At 61.1% G+C, this 17,962-nt stretch overlaps 1 protein-coding gene across 1 annotated transcript in view; it reads right to left on the bottom strand.

Moving 5' to 3' along the window:
* Window positions 1–2,774: 2,774 nt before the first annotated feature.
* RBM33 (RNA binding motif protein 33) overlaps window positions 2,775–17,962 on the bottom strand; it is a gene marked incomplete at both ends in the record, with an annotated part of 72,474 nt that continues 57,286 nt past the window's right edge. The window contains 5 exons of the mRNA XM_084230959.1: window positions 2,775–2,823; window positions 3,004–3,092; window positions 4,741–4,929; window positions 6,076–6,282; window positions 14,997–15,641. Of these exons, the coding sequence (XP_084087085.1) occupies window positions 2,775–2,823; window positions 3,004–3,092; window positions 4,741–4,929; window positions 6,076–6,282; window positions 14,997–15,641 (1,179 nt within the window). The remainder of the gene's footprint in view (window positions 2,824–3,003; window positions 3,093–4,740; window positions 4,930–6,075; window positions 6,283–14,996; window positions 15,642–17,962) is intronic.

The raw sequence follows: 17,962 nt of genomic DNA, 5'->3' as shown, positions 1-17,962 counted from the left end.
CGGCCGACGCGCCCGCGGCTCCTCGCTGCCCTCCTGGACCCCGCCCGCCCTCCGCCCGCCCCCCTCTCCCGGCCCCCCGCTGCCGACAGAAGCTGCTGTTAGAACGGAGCCCAGTGCTGTTGGAAAAGAGGCCGGGGCGGAGCCGCCCGCCGGGGCAGGACGCCGGGGAGGCAGGCGGCGGGCCGTTACAATCGCGAGGAAGGCGACCCCGAAGAAGCTACGTGCGGCCTCCCCCCGCCCCGAGGGGCTAGCCACACGCCACCTGTCCAGAGGGGGCCCCAACATCGGTATCGGGAAGAGGGGGCGCCCGGAGAGGGCCCGGCCGCGCGGCCCCGCAGGCTGCGGCGGCGCCGTACAGTACAGAGCGCGGGCCGGGCCCCCACGGTCCCCGAGCTCAGGCCCCTCAGCTTGGGGACAAAGAATACACAGGTCAGGGCGAGCGTGTTGGCTTCCGCCATCTTTATCAAAGTCGAACACACACAATACAACGGCCCGGCCAGTCTCCGTGAGGGGCAGCAGGAAAGAACAACAAGGCGCGGCGGCGCCGGAGCGGACAGCAATTCCAGTAACGTTTTAATTGTAAAAGGTCCCTATTTACAGCGTGTGCTAAATGCGCCTGCGTCTCGCCTGAACTGCATGGTGAGGAAAGAACAAAGATAATGGTTGCAACAGATCTTCCCGGAGGGTTCGGCTCGGGTCTGCCCTCGCCTCGAGAAGCGCAGGGGACGGGATGGCGCAGCTGGTCCTGCCCCTTTCGCCCGCAGTTTCCTTCCAGGAAACCCGCCCTGTGGCCGGGACTGATGGGTCCCGGCAGCACCCACGTCAGGTGAGCGTGGGGGCCCGCGGGGCGCTCCGGAGAGCCTGCTGGCGTGCGCGTGGGCGTCACGGCTTCCACGTTCCTGACACCCCGGTTATCTCAGACCCGGAGGTGGCCACGGGGCCTGGGGCGTGAGCGGGGCGCCCGGGTGGGCCTCGCTCACCACCACTAGCTAGAAGAGGAGATGCTGAAACGCCCACTTCTCAGAGACAACATGCAGATTTTTGGTTTCAAAGCCGCCACACAGAGCCTCTTTTGGAGTGAGTTTGTAAACACCTGTTACTCATTTTGTGCGTCGGGCCCCTCAGGGGTCACGAGCCCGGTGGGCATGCGCAGAGGGCGGCATGGCACTCACCCGAGCTCGCGGCCGCCACCGTGTCGCTTCTGGGGACCGAGCCATGACAGGGCCCCTGGAGACAGGGATGCGTCCGCTCTGCCTGCAGGAGAGGTGGGCGGCACCTTTGGGTTCCTGGAACCAGAATCCGGGCAGTGTGCCACCCAGTGCCACCGTCTCCGCCCAGGTGCGCTGTGTGACCCACAGGGCCGTCCAGGTCACGGAGGGGGCCTGGCTGTGAAAGGCAAGCTCCGGTCTCTGTAAGAACCAGGAGACCGCGCTCACGCCCTGGCTGAGCACCCACGGCGGCTGCAGGCCACAGAGCACGCCTGGTGGGGAGGGTCCCGGCCCCACCCATTTCCGCTGGCTCACCAGGGCGGAGCCGCTAGGCCCCCGACTTCCCTTAATCCTATCAATCTGACGTGAGCATTTAGGTATAAAACGTAGCTACTACCCAGCCGGAGTAGCCTGCACCACAGGCTTACACAGCGCAGGTCCCCGTTAGAGTAAATCCAAAACGGTGCCCCCCACGAGCACTACTAATAAGGCACTTTCCCAAAGCTGGCCTGGAGGGAGTGCTAGTGAAAGCTGTCTCACGGGGACCAAGTGTCTCACCTCAGGAGCCTACCTGGAATTAGAGAGCAGTGCACAGGCGACACGGACACCCTTCCCGGTGGACCTCACTGTCCCTCTAAGACAGCCGTGCCTCGCCCCGAGCCAGAGCGCATGCCAGAACCACCATCACCTTCCCGAGGTCCGCCGACGGGCAGCACAGCCCCTGTCCAAAGGCCTTTAGAAAAAGCCATCAAAGCCGGGGTCACCAGCTCCAGAGCGCCTACACCCAGAGCTGGTAAGTCGCCACCGCGGCTACATGGCCGAGGAACCCCGGGGGCTCTGTTAAAGCGGGGCGGGTCTCCCGGCCTGGGGGTGGCCACAGCCCATCCAGGCCCCGGGCAGTATGGGTACCCGCCAGCATGTCTGCTGCCAGGGCAGAGGGTAAGGGGGAGGGAACGAGATACCGTCGGTGCTTTTGGAATCTTTGCAAGAAGCAGAATCGGCCACACTGGCACCAGGCCCACCACCCTCACCCTGCTCGCGCCGGGCACGCACCTGTCTGCCCGCCGCCCGGGGCTGAATCTAGGTTTGTACAGGAGCCTCTGAGAGCTTTCCGAGGCGACAGCACAAGTGGGCGTGGCAGAGAGCACGCTGGCCTAGCCTGCACTGAAGATAAGTGCAACCATTATCAAATATTCTTTGCTGTGAAAAAGACCTGGAATTTGTGGCGTTAATGTTCTTCCTGACTCTAAGTCACTGTGACCGACCGTACAGCAAGGTAACGAGAACCACGTCCACATGCACCGTACGCACTTTGAAAACAAAAGGAAACGAAAACTGTAGTTCTTTGTGGCAACGACGGACCCTGGAGCAACCAAACAGCAAGCTCCAGTCTCCACGTCCGCGAGTCCAGCTCTCCCGGGATCCACGCGGGCTGGCCGGCGCCACGGGCAACAGTCACGCCAGACCGCCAAGGGGGAGGCCGGGGCTCTCGGGGACTGCGCTGGCCGCTCCGTGAAGAAGTTCCACGGTGAGGGTGCGGTGTGAAGTCAGCGCTCCTGTGAGAAGTCACTCGACAATCAGCGCCACGTTTATGTGGGACAGGTCTATCATGTGCCTGCGGACGTAGAGCACGGTCAGCAGCGCGCCGAGCCCACACCCCAGCAGAGCACAGAGAGGAGCCCAGCGGCGCCCTCTTCCGTACCCCAGGTCTATCTCCATGGTGATGGGCCAACATCCAGCTCCTTGGACAGAGCGGGCCCATGGGGAGCCCCCCACGCCTGGCACCCGGGGTTACCTGTGGAATTTCTGCTGAAATGCTAACGCGTGAGCTGGCTCCTTGAACTTTGCTATGGCTTTCCGCTGCTGGGGAAGCATCTGTAAACTCTGCAGAGGAGGAAGAGAAACCCTTTACCACCACGCCGTCTCTGGGGAAGGCATACCCCTGTCCACTGGCTGCCGTAACTCCTCAACCCTGGGACACTGCTCTCAGTCAGCGCACACAGTGCGGCTGCAACGTGTCCTCCCTCCAGCCCGGTGAAGACCAGCCGCCCGGGCTCCTCTCAACACCGACCCGTGAGGCCAGGGCGGGGCCCTTGGGGACTGCTGCCCCCCTGGGGCCCTCTGTGGGTCGAGCTGAGATCGCTCTGCTCTCCCCATCACACCACAGTAGGTGATTGCTCAGCAAGGGGCAGCCACAGCCTGAAGGGAGCAGATGCCTATCAAGGGAACTCTCCAGAGAGGTTTACAAGCCAGGGTGCGTGCAACCCTGCCGGCTGCAGCCCACCCCAGGGCCCCGATTCCTCGGCTGGAGGAGCAGAGCTGACACAGGCCTGCAGGAAAAGGCCCAGGGGCATCACTGGAGGCCACAGGCGCAGGACGCCGAGTGAACACCAGGTGGCGCCACAGCCCCACACAGGGCCCTACGGTTCCTTCTCCTTCCTGGAAGCAGGAAAGCGGGCCGCCTGGGTCGCTAGCACCGTTTCTTTGGGGTTTGTTTATATTTAAGCCACAATGGCGTCTGGCTATAAAGGTCTAGCTGAGACTCATACCCATCAGTATCATTTTCTAGCTATCGAATGCTGGTTAAATAAGTCCGCTTGTTTGCTCGAGTTTTACGTTAAGAAAACCAGCCTTTTCTGAAAGCAGTGCTCAACAATCTAGAGACTCCCCTCGGGACCATCTCAAGGACCCAGGCTGGTAAGAGCTGATCTCGGTGCCCTCCTCGTGGGCCAGGCAAGTGGGCGTGCGGGTGGGGAGGCCGAGGCCACACCCACCTCCACCCGAGGGAGGGACTTTTCTTCCCTCAGTACAGCAAACCCCACCCCCCAACAGGCGCTGCCAGGCTTCTACGTGCACTTGCTCCAACTTGGTGACGGGCTCCAGTTCTTTCCAGCACAGGGAAGGCAAGGCAAGTGGGGAAAGGACAATGGAGTGACCTAAAACCCAATGTGCAAAATGCAATTCTGAAGACCTGGTCTGAGTCTCAGGCCAGGACCGGCACGTCCCATGCTCCAGCACGCTAGGGGGCTCGCGCTGACCCTGCCTCGCTGTCTGGAGGCCCTGCCCTGGGAGGCGGGCGTCATCCCATGGACACAGGCTTCCTGCCCACCTGGGCCAGCGGCCTCCACTGTGTCAGAAGCCTGAGGTTCGGCGACTTTGCTGGTCAGCCCCAGGCCAGAGGCAGCTGGATCCAGCCCTCTCGGGGAAGGGGACAGCGATGGTAACCGCAGCCGCACCGCCTCAACAGGCCTGGCGTGCTCTGTGGGGCTCGCACCTACTCTGCGTGTGCAGCCACCTGGACCAGCCTGCGTGCCTCCCCATCTGGCTGAGGGACCTGTTCCTGGAATGCAGGCCAAGAAAACTGGATATGCTAAAAATTTTAAATTCTTACAAGTCAAACAAATGTTTGACGGCACAAAAACATGTCAGGCGAGCTGGGGTGCGAAGGGTGACCTGCTGGCGGGAGTAAGCGCTCCCCACGTCTGCGGCAGAGCGGGACTCCAGAGCAGAGGCCCGCATCCCTGGCACTTACCTGGATGGGCCCCACGGACATCAGCAGGGTCTTCAGCTGGACATCCGTTGTGGACAGCGAGAGCCCCTCGACGGACACCACACAGGACTGAGGCTTGCACTCTACCACCCGCAGGTTCTGCTTGTTGGGCGCCAGGCGCCCGCGGCCCATGGCGCCGGCAGCGCCCCGGCCTCTCCCGTGCATGAGGGCCTGGCAACGACAAAAACCAACAGCGCTTCAGCGACCCAGACTGAGTCTGTGACACACCCCGGGGCGGCAGGGAGTTCTGTATCCCCTCCGGGCCCCGCGTGGCTCCCGCATCTCCGAGCGCCGCTGGTTCCAGGCCCCGGCTGGCCGCAGGCTCAGAATCACGGCAAGTTGCACAGTGAAGGGCTCACGGCCCAGGAGCCCCAGAGCCCGAGCCCCTGTGGTCGCAGTCCCGGCGGGACAGTGTGGAGGGGCCACATACACACACCGTGGCATCTCGCAGGCACTGGGGACCCCTGGCCACACACACCCCTGCCTGGAGACACACCGTCTCCGTCTCTCATCGCCACCCAGGGACAACACCCAGATGAAGAGGACCGAGCCCGCAGCAGTCTCCACAGGCTGCACTTGGGGACAAGTGTGCACGTGTGTCCTTGGAGACATGCCATGCACTTTCAGGAGCCAAAAGCCAAAGCCAGAGGTGCCCAGTGATGGCACTGGAAGGTGGGGAGGCCCCCGCATCTGACTGTGCTGGGGTCCGCGCGACCTGCCCCTACTCCCAGCCTGCCCAGTGAGCTCAGCACCGGCGGCAGCCGGGGTGCGCCAGCAGGCCCCCAGACTCTCTGGAAGGCCCTGAAGCAGGTGGTGCCCGCCACCCCCTTCCGCTGTGGCGCTGCCAGCGCGTAGCTGTGCCCTCCCTTAGCCTCGCCTGCCAGCCGCCAGGCCCCGGTGCTCAGTCTGGGCTCAGGCAGGCCCCTGTGTGTCTGGGGGGCCTCCTGGGGGCAACGGTGTCCCCTTCCCATGTCATGGGAGGGGACACCGTTGCCCCAGGAGGCCACCAGACACACAGGCCTGCCGAGCAGACTGAGCCCCGAGGCGGCGGCTGGCAGGGAGGATAAGGGAGGGCACAGCTACGCGCTGGGCAGCGCCACAGCCGTGAGGGAGCTGGAAGAGAGGGAGAGCGGGGAGCAGGGCGCAGGCGGTGCGGTCCCCAGGCAGTCACGGGTACGGGAGGCGCCCCACCCACCCCGGGCCGCGGGCCTCCCTGGAGGCAGGAGGAAGATGCTCCTGCCAGGTCTGCCCAGCGGTCAGGATGGCGGGGCCTGGAGCCCCACTCCCGGCCGGCCCCCGGAAGGGCGCCTCAAGTACCTTCTTGGCCTGGTGGATTCCCTGGACGCTCCTGATGCCTGGAGGACCGCCAGTGTGCATGTGGGGGCCCCCCGGAGGGGGCTGGGGCTGCTGCAGGGCCCCCTTGGTCAGCGTCACCTTGCGGGTCGGCTGCTGTCTCACTTCGGGGGGTGGCGGCAGCCGCTGGGGCTGGGTCTCCGGGTGAAAAAAGCCGTCGCTCTCTCCTCCCTGCTGAAAGCAACACGGGACAGCCAGTCAGACCTGGCGCGGGGCGGTGCCCTCCCTCCAACGAGGGGCAGCGGCCGCCCTCGCCACAAAGGACTCCCCCGGCCCGACAGTGTTTGGGGCAATGTAAACCCGAGGCGCTGCGCGCTCCAGCCACCGAGTCACTCCAGAGGCGGCGGCTGCCCGCTGCCAGTCTCCTGTGTGCCCTCTGGGCTGCCCTGCCGGTGCCACTCCTTGCCACACACCTCTAGGGGTACGGGTGGGGGTCACCTGACTGGCCCTGGGGCGTGTCCAGGGCCTCCCCACCGGCAGAGCACCTGCTGCCAGAGAGCTCGCCCCGACGAAGAGCTCTGGGAGGGTGCCAAAAGCCAAAGCCAGAGGCCTTTCTGCTGTTTCCCACTCCGTGACCCGCCCACCTGGCGGCCCGCGGAGCCAGCTCCCGGCGAGGGGCAGTGTGGCGAGAGGAGCGCAGGGCCCGGAAAGAAAGCGTGGACGGTGGGCGCCGGACCTCGCCCGCTAGATGAAGCCGTCCCACGAGCAAGGGGGGCGGCGCGGGACGCCTGTCGGCCGGAGCCCTCGCAGGAGTGAGTTGGCCACTCGGGAAACCTCCGCAAGGGCTGCTCGGCGCTGCCGGTGCCGCCAAGATCGGCCCAGCGACCGCGTGCAGCCCACGCGCCCGTCTCTCTCCTCCCCTCAGAGCTGTCGTTCCGTCAGTTTAACAGAACCAAGGGAAGAAACGAGGCTGGGACAAGACAGCGATCCTCCACGGCCCCAGCTAGGGGACCTATCAGGACGTCACGCCCAAGTGCCGCGGGGGAGGCCCGGAGGCGGCAGCACGCAGAGGCCAGCAGCACTCACCCCCAAGTGTAAAACCAGACACAACTGCAGCTGATGGGCATCTCAGAGCTGTGGAAGCACGAGTGACACTAGACATGGGGCCACACCTATCCTGGAGGCGGGGCGGGGGGGCTCAGCTCCCGAGGGGGCGCCCACAGGCGCGGGGCGGCTGTCAGGGCGGAAGCCTGAGCACTCGCAGGGCAGGGGGCCGGGCGCGCCCGGCGTCCAGGGGACAGCGGCAGGCCAGCCAGAAATCTGAGAGCCTTGAAGAGGAAACAAACCCTGGCCGTGCCAGAGCTACAGGAAGCCTAGAAAAGTCCTTCCCACATGGCTGAGGGTGAGTGACCGGTGCCGGGCCCCGGGGGGCGGGCGGCTCACATGGCCACATGCAGATTCCCCGGCTTGGGGGCTCAGAGTAGCTCGACAGAATCCCTGCCCAAGTGACCCGCCGGCCAGGAAGCTATAGAGAACAGGTGCCCCCCCGGAAGCCAGAGTTAAGAAAGACATGCACGAACGAAACGCTGAACCAAAAATATCTGAACTGAATGGAAATGAAAACCCTGCATGTCACAACGGAGGGGATGCACCCGAGACAGCTCGGGAAGGAAGGAAGAGACATAACATGAGTATCTTGAGATTTCCTCGAGAGAGAGGAGCCGGGGAAAGACGGGAAATCAAGCCACACACAAGGGAGGAAAGGACGAGGCGGCCGAGGGGCGATGACAGAGGAACGCGGCAGAAAACCCTGGAAAGCGGAAAGGCAGGCCCGCTCCGGAAGCCTGCGTGAAGCGGCACGTTCCCTGAAAGACACAAGATATCAAAACTAATTTAAAAGGAGAAAAAAATCTTCAAAGCCAGGACACCGAGCTGAGCACCACCAGGCTCCCCAAACCCGGGCGCACGGATTCCCCGGGAAGCGCGCGCAGAGACACCATCTTGCAAAAAACGCCTCCGAGCCCAGAGGAGGAGGAGGACCTCTGACTCCAGCATCACCGTGATGCCAAAGGCAAAGGAGAGCGGAAGGAAAGGCCACAGACACCCTCCTAGAGACACATAAACACCCGGAACCAACCCTAGAGCCGACTACACTCGGCGACACAGAGGGGGACCCCGTGAGCTGCGCTGCCCCCTGCGGAGCCAGCCCACGTGCCAGAGCGTGCCCACCTGACCGGCGCAGGGCGAGGGGCGCGGCTCTCCACAGAGCAGGCTGCGACGGGCTTTCGGCGACTGGGTGGGGCCTCCCTGCAAGCGTGCCGCCGACACACTCGGTGGTGAGAAACTGGCCCCTTCTCTCCAAATTACCCTGGACCAGGCAGGGACACTTGTCTGTCCCTGAGTCACCAGGGGCTTTGCCAGGTGAGCTGGGCCTGGATCCAGAGCCCTGCCGCAGCCCCGCTGGACAGCGCCCACTCCGACTGCGCTGCGGCGCGCGCGTCCTCCGACACCCTGAGGCCCCCCATGTGTGGCTCTGGGGCCACGGCTCCTCGCAAAGGCAGAGCCCAGGGAAATGTGCGCAGGCCACCCGCGACAGGCGGTCATCCACGGCTGGCCACGGATGCCAGGAAGGAAAGCGAAATTCTGAACTTACATTCTAAGGAAAGTTCACTGTCTCCAGTAGGCGCTGCCCTTACTGGAAACGTCCAGGGACACAGCTGTGGCGCAGAAAGCCTCTCTCCCCTCGCCGGTGACAAGGAAGCTCAATTTTCCTTGCGCTCAGAGTCATGGTCAACCTCGCCTCCTGCCGCCCCTCCGCGCCAGCCCAGCAGGGGTCAGTCCCCTCCCCTGCCCGGCCTGTTCACTCGAGGGGCCCCTCCACGGCCAAGGGCTGCGCTCCCCTGCCTACGCCACGGCACCAGGCGCTACTCCGGGGGTGTCCAGTTCACAAGGACGGGCCTGGGCGGAGGCCCTGCTCACTGCTGGCAACTCCACGGGGACGCCGGGTCGAGCATGCAAGCCAGCACCTACCCCCCCCCCCTGCGCGGCACAGCAGGAGACGTCCCGGGAGAAGGGCCGCGGTGGCGGGGGGGGGGGGGGGGGGGGGAGGAGCGTGGGCGCGGCTGTGTGCACTCGCGCGCCAGGGCCCCCTCCCCGCCCCACAGGTTACGTCCTCACAGCCTCATTTTTCAAATGAGAAACCAGAGGCTGACTCTGGCCAGGCGGGGGTGCTGGAACGTGCAGTCTCTGGGGTTCCTAAGCCGTGACCCTGCACTGCCTCCTGGGGAAGGAGTGACGCCAACGAACGGCCTCCAGCACGAGGTCAAGCGAAAGGGACGACCGTGGTCAGTGACGTCATTTTAATGACGCGTGCGCGTACGAAGCAGTGTCTCTGCATGTTTCTGAAAACCAGGCTAAGCGCTCAAGGCTTAAATATAAAGATCCATTTTTCATTTTGTAAGAAAATTCTTTTTTTCCCCAAAGGAGAGAACCTTCTCTTTCAAAGTGGCACAACGAAGAGCAAATGTTTGGGAGAAAACCTTCAACTTCAGAGTTCTCCCGGCCAAGCCCAGACACGCCAGCCTTCTCACCGCTGCGCCAGACCACGGGCAGGACGGTCCTTGGCCAGGAACCAAGTGCAAGCAGCCGAGACCCGCCGCGCGGAGGGCCCTGACCTGTCGGGGGCGCGGAGAGGGCTTCAGGCCTGCTTGCCCTGCGCCCTCTGCGGCGCCCAGCCGGGAAGCGGACTGGGAAACTGGGTTTTTCATTTCTCACCTGGCACCGTGTTTAGAAACAGTTCTACTCGCTCCCACTTGCTACAAAACAGATGAGAGAGGTTCGGTTTACCTCAGACCACAGGGGAAATATTTTGTTGGCTTTCCCCCCACAAACGATTATCTTCCAACAAATACTACAAAAATGGCTTTTTAGTTTTTCCTAAACACAAGAGGCACTACCTGAATTAAGTAAGCTCAGGGAAGACTTTTTATCAGCTTAATCACTGCAGAAAATGAGGTTGGTAGCCACCAACATTAGCAGGACAAATTTATTTATGGCCAATGGTTTAAACGTACAGATAAAAGCGCCTATTGATACTGTCAGGGCTTCCCGCCATTTGACAGATCAAATCTTATTTTCATTCTCCAACCCCACGAAGAAGTGGTATCACTGACTCGCATTCACTACGAGCAAACTGATTAATCCCCTTCCATAGAAGCCGCGGCTCTTGATTACACCTATCAGACGTTAAGCAGCATTATTCTAGAGTGACAACACTTGACAAATTCCCCGACCATTTTTCTCAGCCTTTGTGGCCCTGCTAGCTTGTATTAACCCTGATGAAAAATTAATTTTCCTTATCTTCTTCTAAACCCCAAAATCCAAATCCGCCAAACTGGCAACTCTTTCTGTAAAGGTATTATGAAAACCTCTAAAAGATTAATTGCATGTCTTCAGGTGACATTAAATTAATTTCTGTACTCATGACAGACATTTGATGCCGGGGACTGAGCGGACAGATAACATTGTCAGCACACACAGAAGGACAGTGGTTGGGGTCCCGGGGCGGCCTCTTAGGAATCCTCCTTCGATAAGGCCCACTTCACTGTCAGGCGCCGCGCCCCCAGCCCGGGACCTCATGGAGCCGGCGGGCGCGGCGGCACAATGCCGGGCCCGGCCTGTCATCCCCGGGACGCTTCGATGTGGGACGGTGCACGATGCGCGTGTCGTAGGGAGCGCCCAGACGCAGCCGCCACGGGCGGGCTAGTCTCTGAAGGCCACTATGCGAGAGCCGGGGGCGGGGGGGGGGTCGGGGAGGAGGAGGAGAGGTCGGGGCTCTCGGCGAGGTTCCTCGGTCAGTTAAAATGCTGTGGAGAGGAGAGGCCCGCGCTGCTCACTCCCACACAGCCTTCTTGTGCGCGCTCCCTGTGAAAACGCCAGCGCTGGGCTCCCGGGGTGGGGCGGGGCAGCAGGCGAGCACCCCGGGCCTGGGCACTGCGTTGCCAGGACAGGCTGCCCGGGGCCGCCACTTGCCGACAGCTGATGACGGTGCCGCGCCCGGCCCGCACAGAGGAGCGCGGGGCCCACAGATGGGAAGCAGGAGCAAGTGCAAGGCGAGGCAGGGGTGCTGGCGGTGGGCTCAGAGACCAGCGTAAGCAGGCTGTGCCGCATCTTCCCACGAGGGACATGGCCCGCCACAAAGACAGCGCCAGCCCAGCAGAGCGCCCCGGAACACCCCTTACTCGGGATCGGGCTGCAGGGACCAGACAACCGATGCCAGCGCCTCCCACCCACAGGCAGGACCTGGCCCAGCCTCCGCGGTGTCCTGCGGGAGCCGCACCACACACACCGCGAGGAGACCATGGCGACCTGGGGAGCACGCGACAAGACCGCTGGCGTCTCTTGAAAAAGGCCCAGGGAAGGCACACACAGACCAAGGGCTGCTCCAGGCGGACAGGCGGTCCTGAGCAGGACAGGGAGCAGCCCTCGGGGCCGCCGCACCCGACGCGTACTGCAGGGAGGGCGGCCGCTTCCTGGAGCTGCAGCTGTGAGTCCGCGAGGGCAGCTCAGCTCTGAGATGACTCGCTGTGCCTCCAACCTGCCTTCAAGGGTTCAGCACACGCCGCGTGTGCGCGTAGAGAAGGACAGAGACTCACGGTGACGCCAGCGCGGCAACACAGACCGCGGGGGAACGGAGCGAGCCTGCCACGTTAAACTGGAGGCCAGGTGTGGACACAGCCCTCTCCCGCCACCATCTTCTCCAGAGGCCGTCTGAGGATGACTTCGGGGGCGGCGGGGGGACAGCGTGACATCAACAGGCGCAGCCCGCCCCCCCCACGATCCCCCCCAGCATGCCGGGACCGTGTGCAGGCGGCACTTTGACGGCCTTTAAAGACCAACTGCGGGAGCGGCGCGAGGACAGCTGGCTTCCCCGCTGCGCGCTGCGCGGCCCTGGGCTGTGCGGCCGGCAGAACAAAGGGCCGTTTACTTAATTTGCTGCCAAGTCCCTGAAACTTTCTTTACTTCAATGAGAATAAAGCAGCTGAATTCAGAATGTGCTTTCATTTTTTCAGGAACACCACTGCCACGCTAAAAAGCCCATTTTTCTTCTGTGACTAACGGGAAGAGCAGAGCCACTTATTGAGCCCCTGTCGCGACAGGCACGGTGCCACCGCCCGTGGGTGCCAGGACAGCCGGTCCTCACTGCCTCCCCGCAGGCCGGGACACAGGTCACACAGGCGCCAGGCCCCAGGGGCCCGCCTGAGCAGGCCTGGCCTGGCGGTGGTGTTGGGGGGCAGGGCTCCTTTTGTGTCTCACCACAGACCAAGGCCGAAGGCGACAGCACCACAGCATCTCCACGCAAAGCAGGCAGGTCCTCTTTTTCATACCTGTGCTCTGCTACCCCTTGAGTAGTTTCCTGCACTGTTTCACGGCTTACGGATGGTTTCTGAAAATTAGACACCAGATTTTCTTGACCTAAAACACTTCAGAGTAACTTTCTGAGAAATGGTCAAATGGAGGCTATTTGCATATTTTAAATTATAAAAAGGAAACTATGTCATCACGTATGATTTCATACGCCGATTACCTGCTGACACATTGTTTTGGGTGGCACAAGGCACCTGAGAAGCACTGCGTGCCAACACCCACACTCCTTGCGACCAGCATGAACGTGTTCCCCTCGTGGCCTCACGCAAGAAATCCAGACCACGCGTGGCAAAAGGTAACGGTCCCCCCCACAGCTACGGACAAACCCAGTAGCAAAAGGTCTCTTCACATCTCCACGCCTCTCATGTCTTAAATACCCAGTTTGACCCAGCCTGACCCCCGGGGGCGTGCTCGAGGGCACGCGGCCGGCACACAGCCACAGGTGCCCTGGGTGGGGAGCCGCCGGCACTCACGCCCCAGGCCGGCAGCCATGTGGCCACCGGACGGTCAAAGAACACGCCACGCAGGTTCTGGAGAATGGGGTCTCAAAGCCCCGCCGGCTCCCCAGGCCGGCAGTCACAGCAACACCCTCCACGTCAGGTGCGCCTGCCGCCCAGCTCCTTCCGACCACTATGCCCCGGCACCAAATGGGGCGAGGAAGCAAAGTGAGGCCGGCCAGCATCCCAGCTCCGGGCGCCCACTGAACACTCCCTGAATCCACCCGCCAGAGCTTACTGGAAACGGCAGACATTACCCTCGGGCAAAGCCTAAAAGCAGACAAGGAGGCAGCAAAACCACCACCACTGGGACGACCACGAGGCGGGTGCAGACCCTGGCTCTCCAGGTCAGGAGCCGCGTGGCCCCGGGCTGCCCACAGGCCCTCAGGCAGGCTCATGTGCTCCCCGGAGGCGGGAACAACAGTGGCTACTGAGGGGGTGGGGCTTGAATAGAGCACCTGGTGAAGAGCAGGCGCTGTTGTCCCGCCCCGCCACCCCCTCCCTTTCCCCCTCCACCACCACCCCCACGAGCAGGACACCTTGAGCGGCCCTGGGAGCGCTAAGGCAGGGGTGGACGCTCCTGCGCCGCCGCGTCCGCATAGCTGCTCACCAAGCGGCCCATTTAGTTCTCACAGCACCTGCCAGTAACCCCCGTTACAGGGTGAAACTCGGGCTCAGAGAAAAGAGGGGACTGTCAGGGTCCCACAGACAGTCCATGACGGCCAAGCACGTCCTGCGGGCCTCCTCGCCAGCAGTCGGGCCTGGCGGGGAGCCAGAGACACTGCAAGGGAAAGTGAAGGCCTTGAGCCCCAGACAAGCCCAGTCACCACGACAACGTGGGAAACGACGCCCAGCACGGTCCACGAGATGCGCTCTAAGAGGCTTCCTGTGGCCACGCAGCGCTGCCCCAGGGGAGCACCACCAGGGGCAGGCAATGTGTGTTCCAAGCGGGGTCAACACCGCTTAGGAGGCAGCGTCACCTTAGAGCAGACTGCACGCCCGGGGCTCAAGACGGAGCTTTCACCCCTCAAAAATTGCAATGGGGAAGCCCCAGGATCCAGGGATTGACTGTCAATGGGAGAATATTTGAAATAACAGAAGCCGGGAGAGCCGCTGCAAGCGTACCCGGAGGCCGCGGTCGGGCAGGATGTCCAGTCCCTGCGTCATACTGCAGGCCGGACCACCCAACGCCAGGCGTGACTTAAACACACCAGATGCCAGTTTAGCTTAGACAAAAAGTCCGCAGGACTCCTGCCAGAGTAATCTGGGGAGCTGTGCGCACTAGCGCCCTGTTCCTCACCACCAAGGCGCAAAGCAGCCAAGGGCTCAGGGCAAAACACAGGAACCGGGACCCACAATTAGGTGGCGTGAGCGGCTCTGAACCAGAAAGCAGAAACGGTATTTTGCGTGGGTAAGAAGCGCCAGAGAATCGTCCCTAATGCCCGCCCATGGGACTGCCCTCGGTGGTGAGGGGTGGGCTTGGCTGCTGCGAGAGCCAGGCTGGGCCCCACACGCAGGCCGGCCCGCAGACAGCAGCACAGAGGGGCGCGCTTACACTGACGGGCCTGTGCCCAGTCCATACTGCCTGGGGTCAGCGCGGCTAGGAACAAGGTCTCTAAAAACAGCTCCTACAAAAATACACAACCGAGGCCACAAGGGAAACGCTGCCCAGTGGAGTTCAGAGACACACAGGAAGCCCTCACCCCCTGCACGACCCCCTGCGGCGCAGGGCCGCCCACGTGCCCCCAGGCCGGGTAAGCGTAAAGATAAACACGCTGGTTACTGAACTTCATGCTGCACATGAAGTCTAAGAAGCTCCCCACACTGTCACCGAGAGGCAGAAAGGACAACTGAAAGCAGCCCGAGGGGCAGGGTTCTGTGCTCCCCACGGTGACGGCGGGGCTGAGGCAGCACAGGCAGCCCCCACTTGGACTGTGTTCTCTGGGAAGGGGTGTGTGTGTGTGTCGGGGGGGGGGGGTCTCCCTGGAGTACAGACCCCACGTGACCTTGTCTTCAACTTACCCCGCCTGACAACTTAATCACCCTGACTTTGGAGCCGACGTGCGGTCCATCTCCACCACCGCTGTTGGCCCGGTGCATGACGGTCCTCTTGGCGCCGGGCTTGGCATCCAGGGGCCGGGCCTGGAGGGACGCCACCCGAGCGGTCTGCGAGGGGGCCGGTGGTCCTGGGGGTCCCTCTCCATCCGCGGGCTTCCCCGGGAGGACTTTGTGCTGAGCTGGACTCTGAGGCCCGGTTCTGGTCTGTCTCAAGTGTTTTAGGGGTCTCGCCTGTTGCCCTTGATACTGCATGTGCGCGCCCGGTGGCACGAAACTGGATGTTTTGGGCTGAACATTGGCAGCGGCGCCGTCCGGGTTTTTCACGAGAAGTCTGTTTTTCACGTTCTGCCTGATCTGGGCGCCGGGGAAGGGTAGCAACGGGTTCCCACTGGCGGGTGGCGGTGAAGACGGGGGCTCTTGCTGCTCTGTGGGGGTGGCTGGGGGGCAGAGCTGCTGCTGCTGAGCCAGTCTCTCCAGGAGCTCCTTCTTCCGGGCCCCAGCCTGCTGCTGTCGCCGCAGCTCCTTCTGCTTCAAGATTTCTTCTCGGAGGCGCTTCTGTTCTTCTATCTTTAAGCGATATAACCTGGTCTCTTCATCTTCATCAGGAAACTGAAAGAGAAAACCAGCAGGGCTGACCTGGACTGGAGTGCAGGCGGCCAGGCCAGTCCAGCAAACCAAGAAAACGCATTTCCCAAGAACACTTTCATTCAGGATCTAAACGCAGCCATTCAGAGTCTGCTTGAAGCCGTTAAGTGTAACTCCTTCCTCTGGGGAGAGGAACAAAATTACTCAAGCTAAAGCTAATTTGGAAAATCTTATCAGAATATTAGAAACGAAAATGTAAATTTCCACTCATTTACAAGTCTGAAACCAATTAAACCGCCCATTTAAGATATCAAAATATGTTTCCAATGGAAGCGGCAATAGTGGGGCGGCCACGTGGCCCCACAGGTTTTATCTGGGCTTCTGACAAACCAACAAAAGGTGGGGTGTAAATGACCTGAAAGCGCCTGATTAGAACTATTGATTTTTCGTACAGAATTTTCAGCCTGATCTCAACCTCATTTGTCACAGAATAATTGGTTATAATGAACAGCGCCAAGGCAATCTCCCTGACCTTGAACTGGTGCACTCTGCCTGGAATCAGAAGCTGCCGGTGCCGTGCTGGAATGCCAATGCTGCGCCCGCAGCCCCAGCGCCCGAGCGTCCATCACCAGAGCTTGGAGGAGCCAGCAACCTCCATCAAAAGGGCCCACAGTGGAGTTTATTAAAGTCAAGCATTTATGAAAAACGACGACTTGCTTTAAAAAGCAAGTTTTTTATAAAATTAATTATAAATATTACAAAATTATAAATATCTTCCTCACCCACAGGTCCTTTATGACAGACTGTAACAGGACTTAATCTAGAATTTAGCTGCTTATAAACCCAAGAATCAGGAGTTAGGACCCCAGTGCAGCTGGAGAGCAGGCACCTGGTGCCAGAGCCCAGGACCTGACCTCCAGGATGCAGTCAGCCCTCCCTGGGGCTGGCCTGTCTTTCCAGACACAATTCTGACCACCTTGGTCCTCTAGCTCCAAAGCTCCTGAGGACCGACAGGAAACAGCAAGTTTGAAGTCAGATGACTCCCAACCCAGGAAGGTGTCCAGAGCAAGAAGTGGCATCGGGGGTAAGACAGGACAACGAACAAGAGTCCAAAAAGGCCTGGGGTGCTGGGGGTGCATGGCCGGGGAAGAATGACAGCCTCGGCATGAGCCCCACTCACTGGGGTCTCCCCAAGCAGGCAGCCAAGGAAGAGATAAAATGTGTCTAAGGATACAGCAAGGAACACTTCTAAGTAGACTTTGCCTTTTGATACTTCTTTGTCAACTGGGTGAATGTATGAAACTAAACCACCTAATAAGCAAACTAGAAGACTTTATCTTCAAAAAAGTTAAAAAAAAAGAAAAAGCAAACCTACTTTCTGTGTGCACAGAAAATTAAAAGCAAACAAATGCAATCACCCAACGTCACTGCAGCCACGGGCCAGCTCGCGGCCACCACAGGCGCTTCAGAGCCTGCCAAGATCAGCCGGCACAAAAGGGCCGCGGCCGCAGCCCGCACAGGCGGGGAGCGAGCCTCTCGTGTGGCTCAGCCGCTGCTGGTGCCAGAAGAACGGCACGTGGCTGCGGTTTCTTTAAACAAAGTCACTCTTCTTTTAGTAAGATCTTATTAAATATCAATTCACTCTTTGTCCCATTTAATCTGTGATTTGGTAAAAACCGCCAAGACGGTGCATCAGAAGAAAATCCCACACCTCCCCACCAAACCGGACTCGGCATTAACTGAGTCTTACATATTCCGTAAGCAAGAAACACAACTCGCCTGCACCCTTAGCTATGGAAACTCGGCACTATTCTTCTTTCATTCAGCGAACACACGACATCGACCTGTCACATTCTGCGTATGCTTCACAGCGCCAGGTCCCACACACCGATCCTCCCCCACGTCCCCACAGAAAGGGAAGCGCAGCTGGTGAGGAGAAGAGGGACCCGCTGGCTCACCTGGCAGGGGCCAGACGGGGTGGGGGGGTTCTCTCCTTTGCGAGCACCTACATTTTCTTGGCACAAAAGCAGCACGCCCTTGTTCCTCTTCCAGTAGGGAGAAGAGCCCAGGGCCAGAGCCCCACCGCCAGGGAGCACCCCCCAGCACATCACCTCCTCTAGGAGGCTGGCCAGCCTGGAGCCATGCGGCTTCCCGACACTTACCGAGGGGAGATGGAGCTGGTGACCAGTGCCGGGCTCGTTACTGAGTTGTCCCCAGCAAACATGGTCAAGTGGCCGAAACGCAATCAAAATGGAAGGAAGGTGTCAGCTGGGAACCACGCAGTACCGGCCTGCGTCTATAACTGGCTTTACAACACCCTAACCCTATCAAAAACCAGCAATAGT

The sequence above is a fragment of the Talpa europaea genome, assembly GCF_964194135.1.
Source record: "Talpa europaea genome assembly, chromosome: 3".
NCBI lineage: Eukaryota > Metazoa > Chordata > Mammalia > Eulipotyphla > Talpidae > Talpa > Talpa europaea.
Note: the sequence above shows the minus strand (reverse complement) of the source record. Positions and strands in the feature narration are given on the sequence as shown.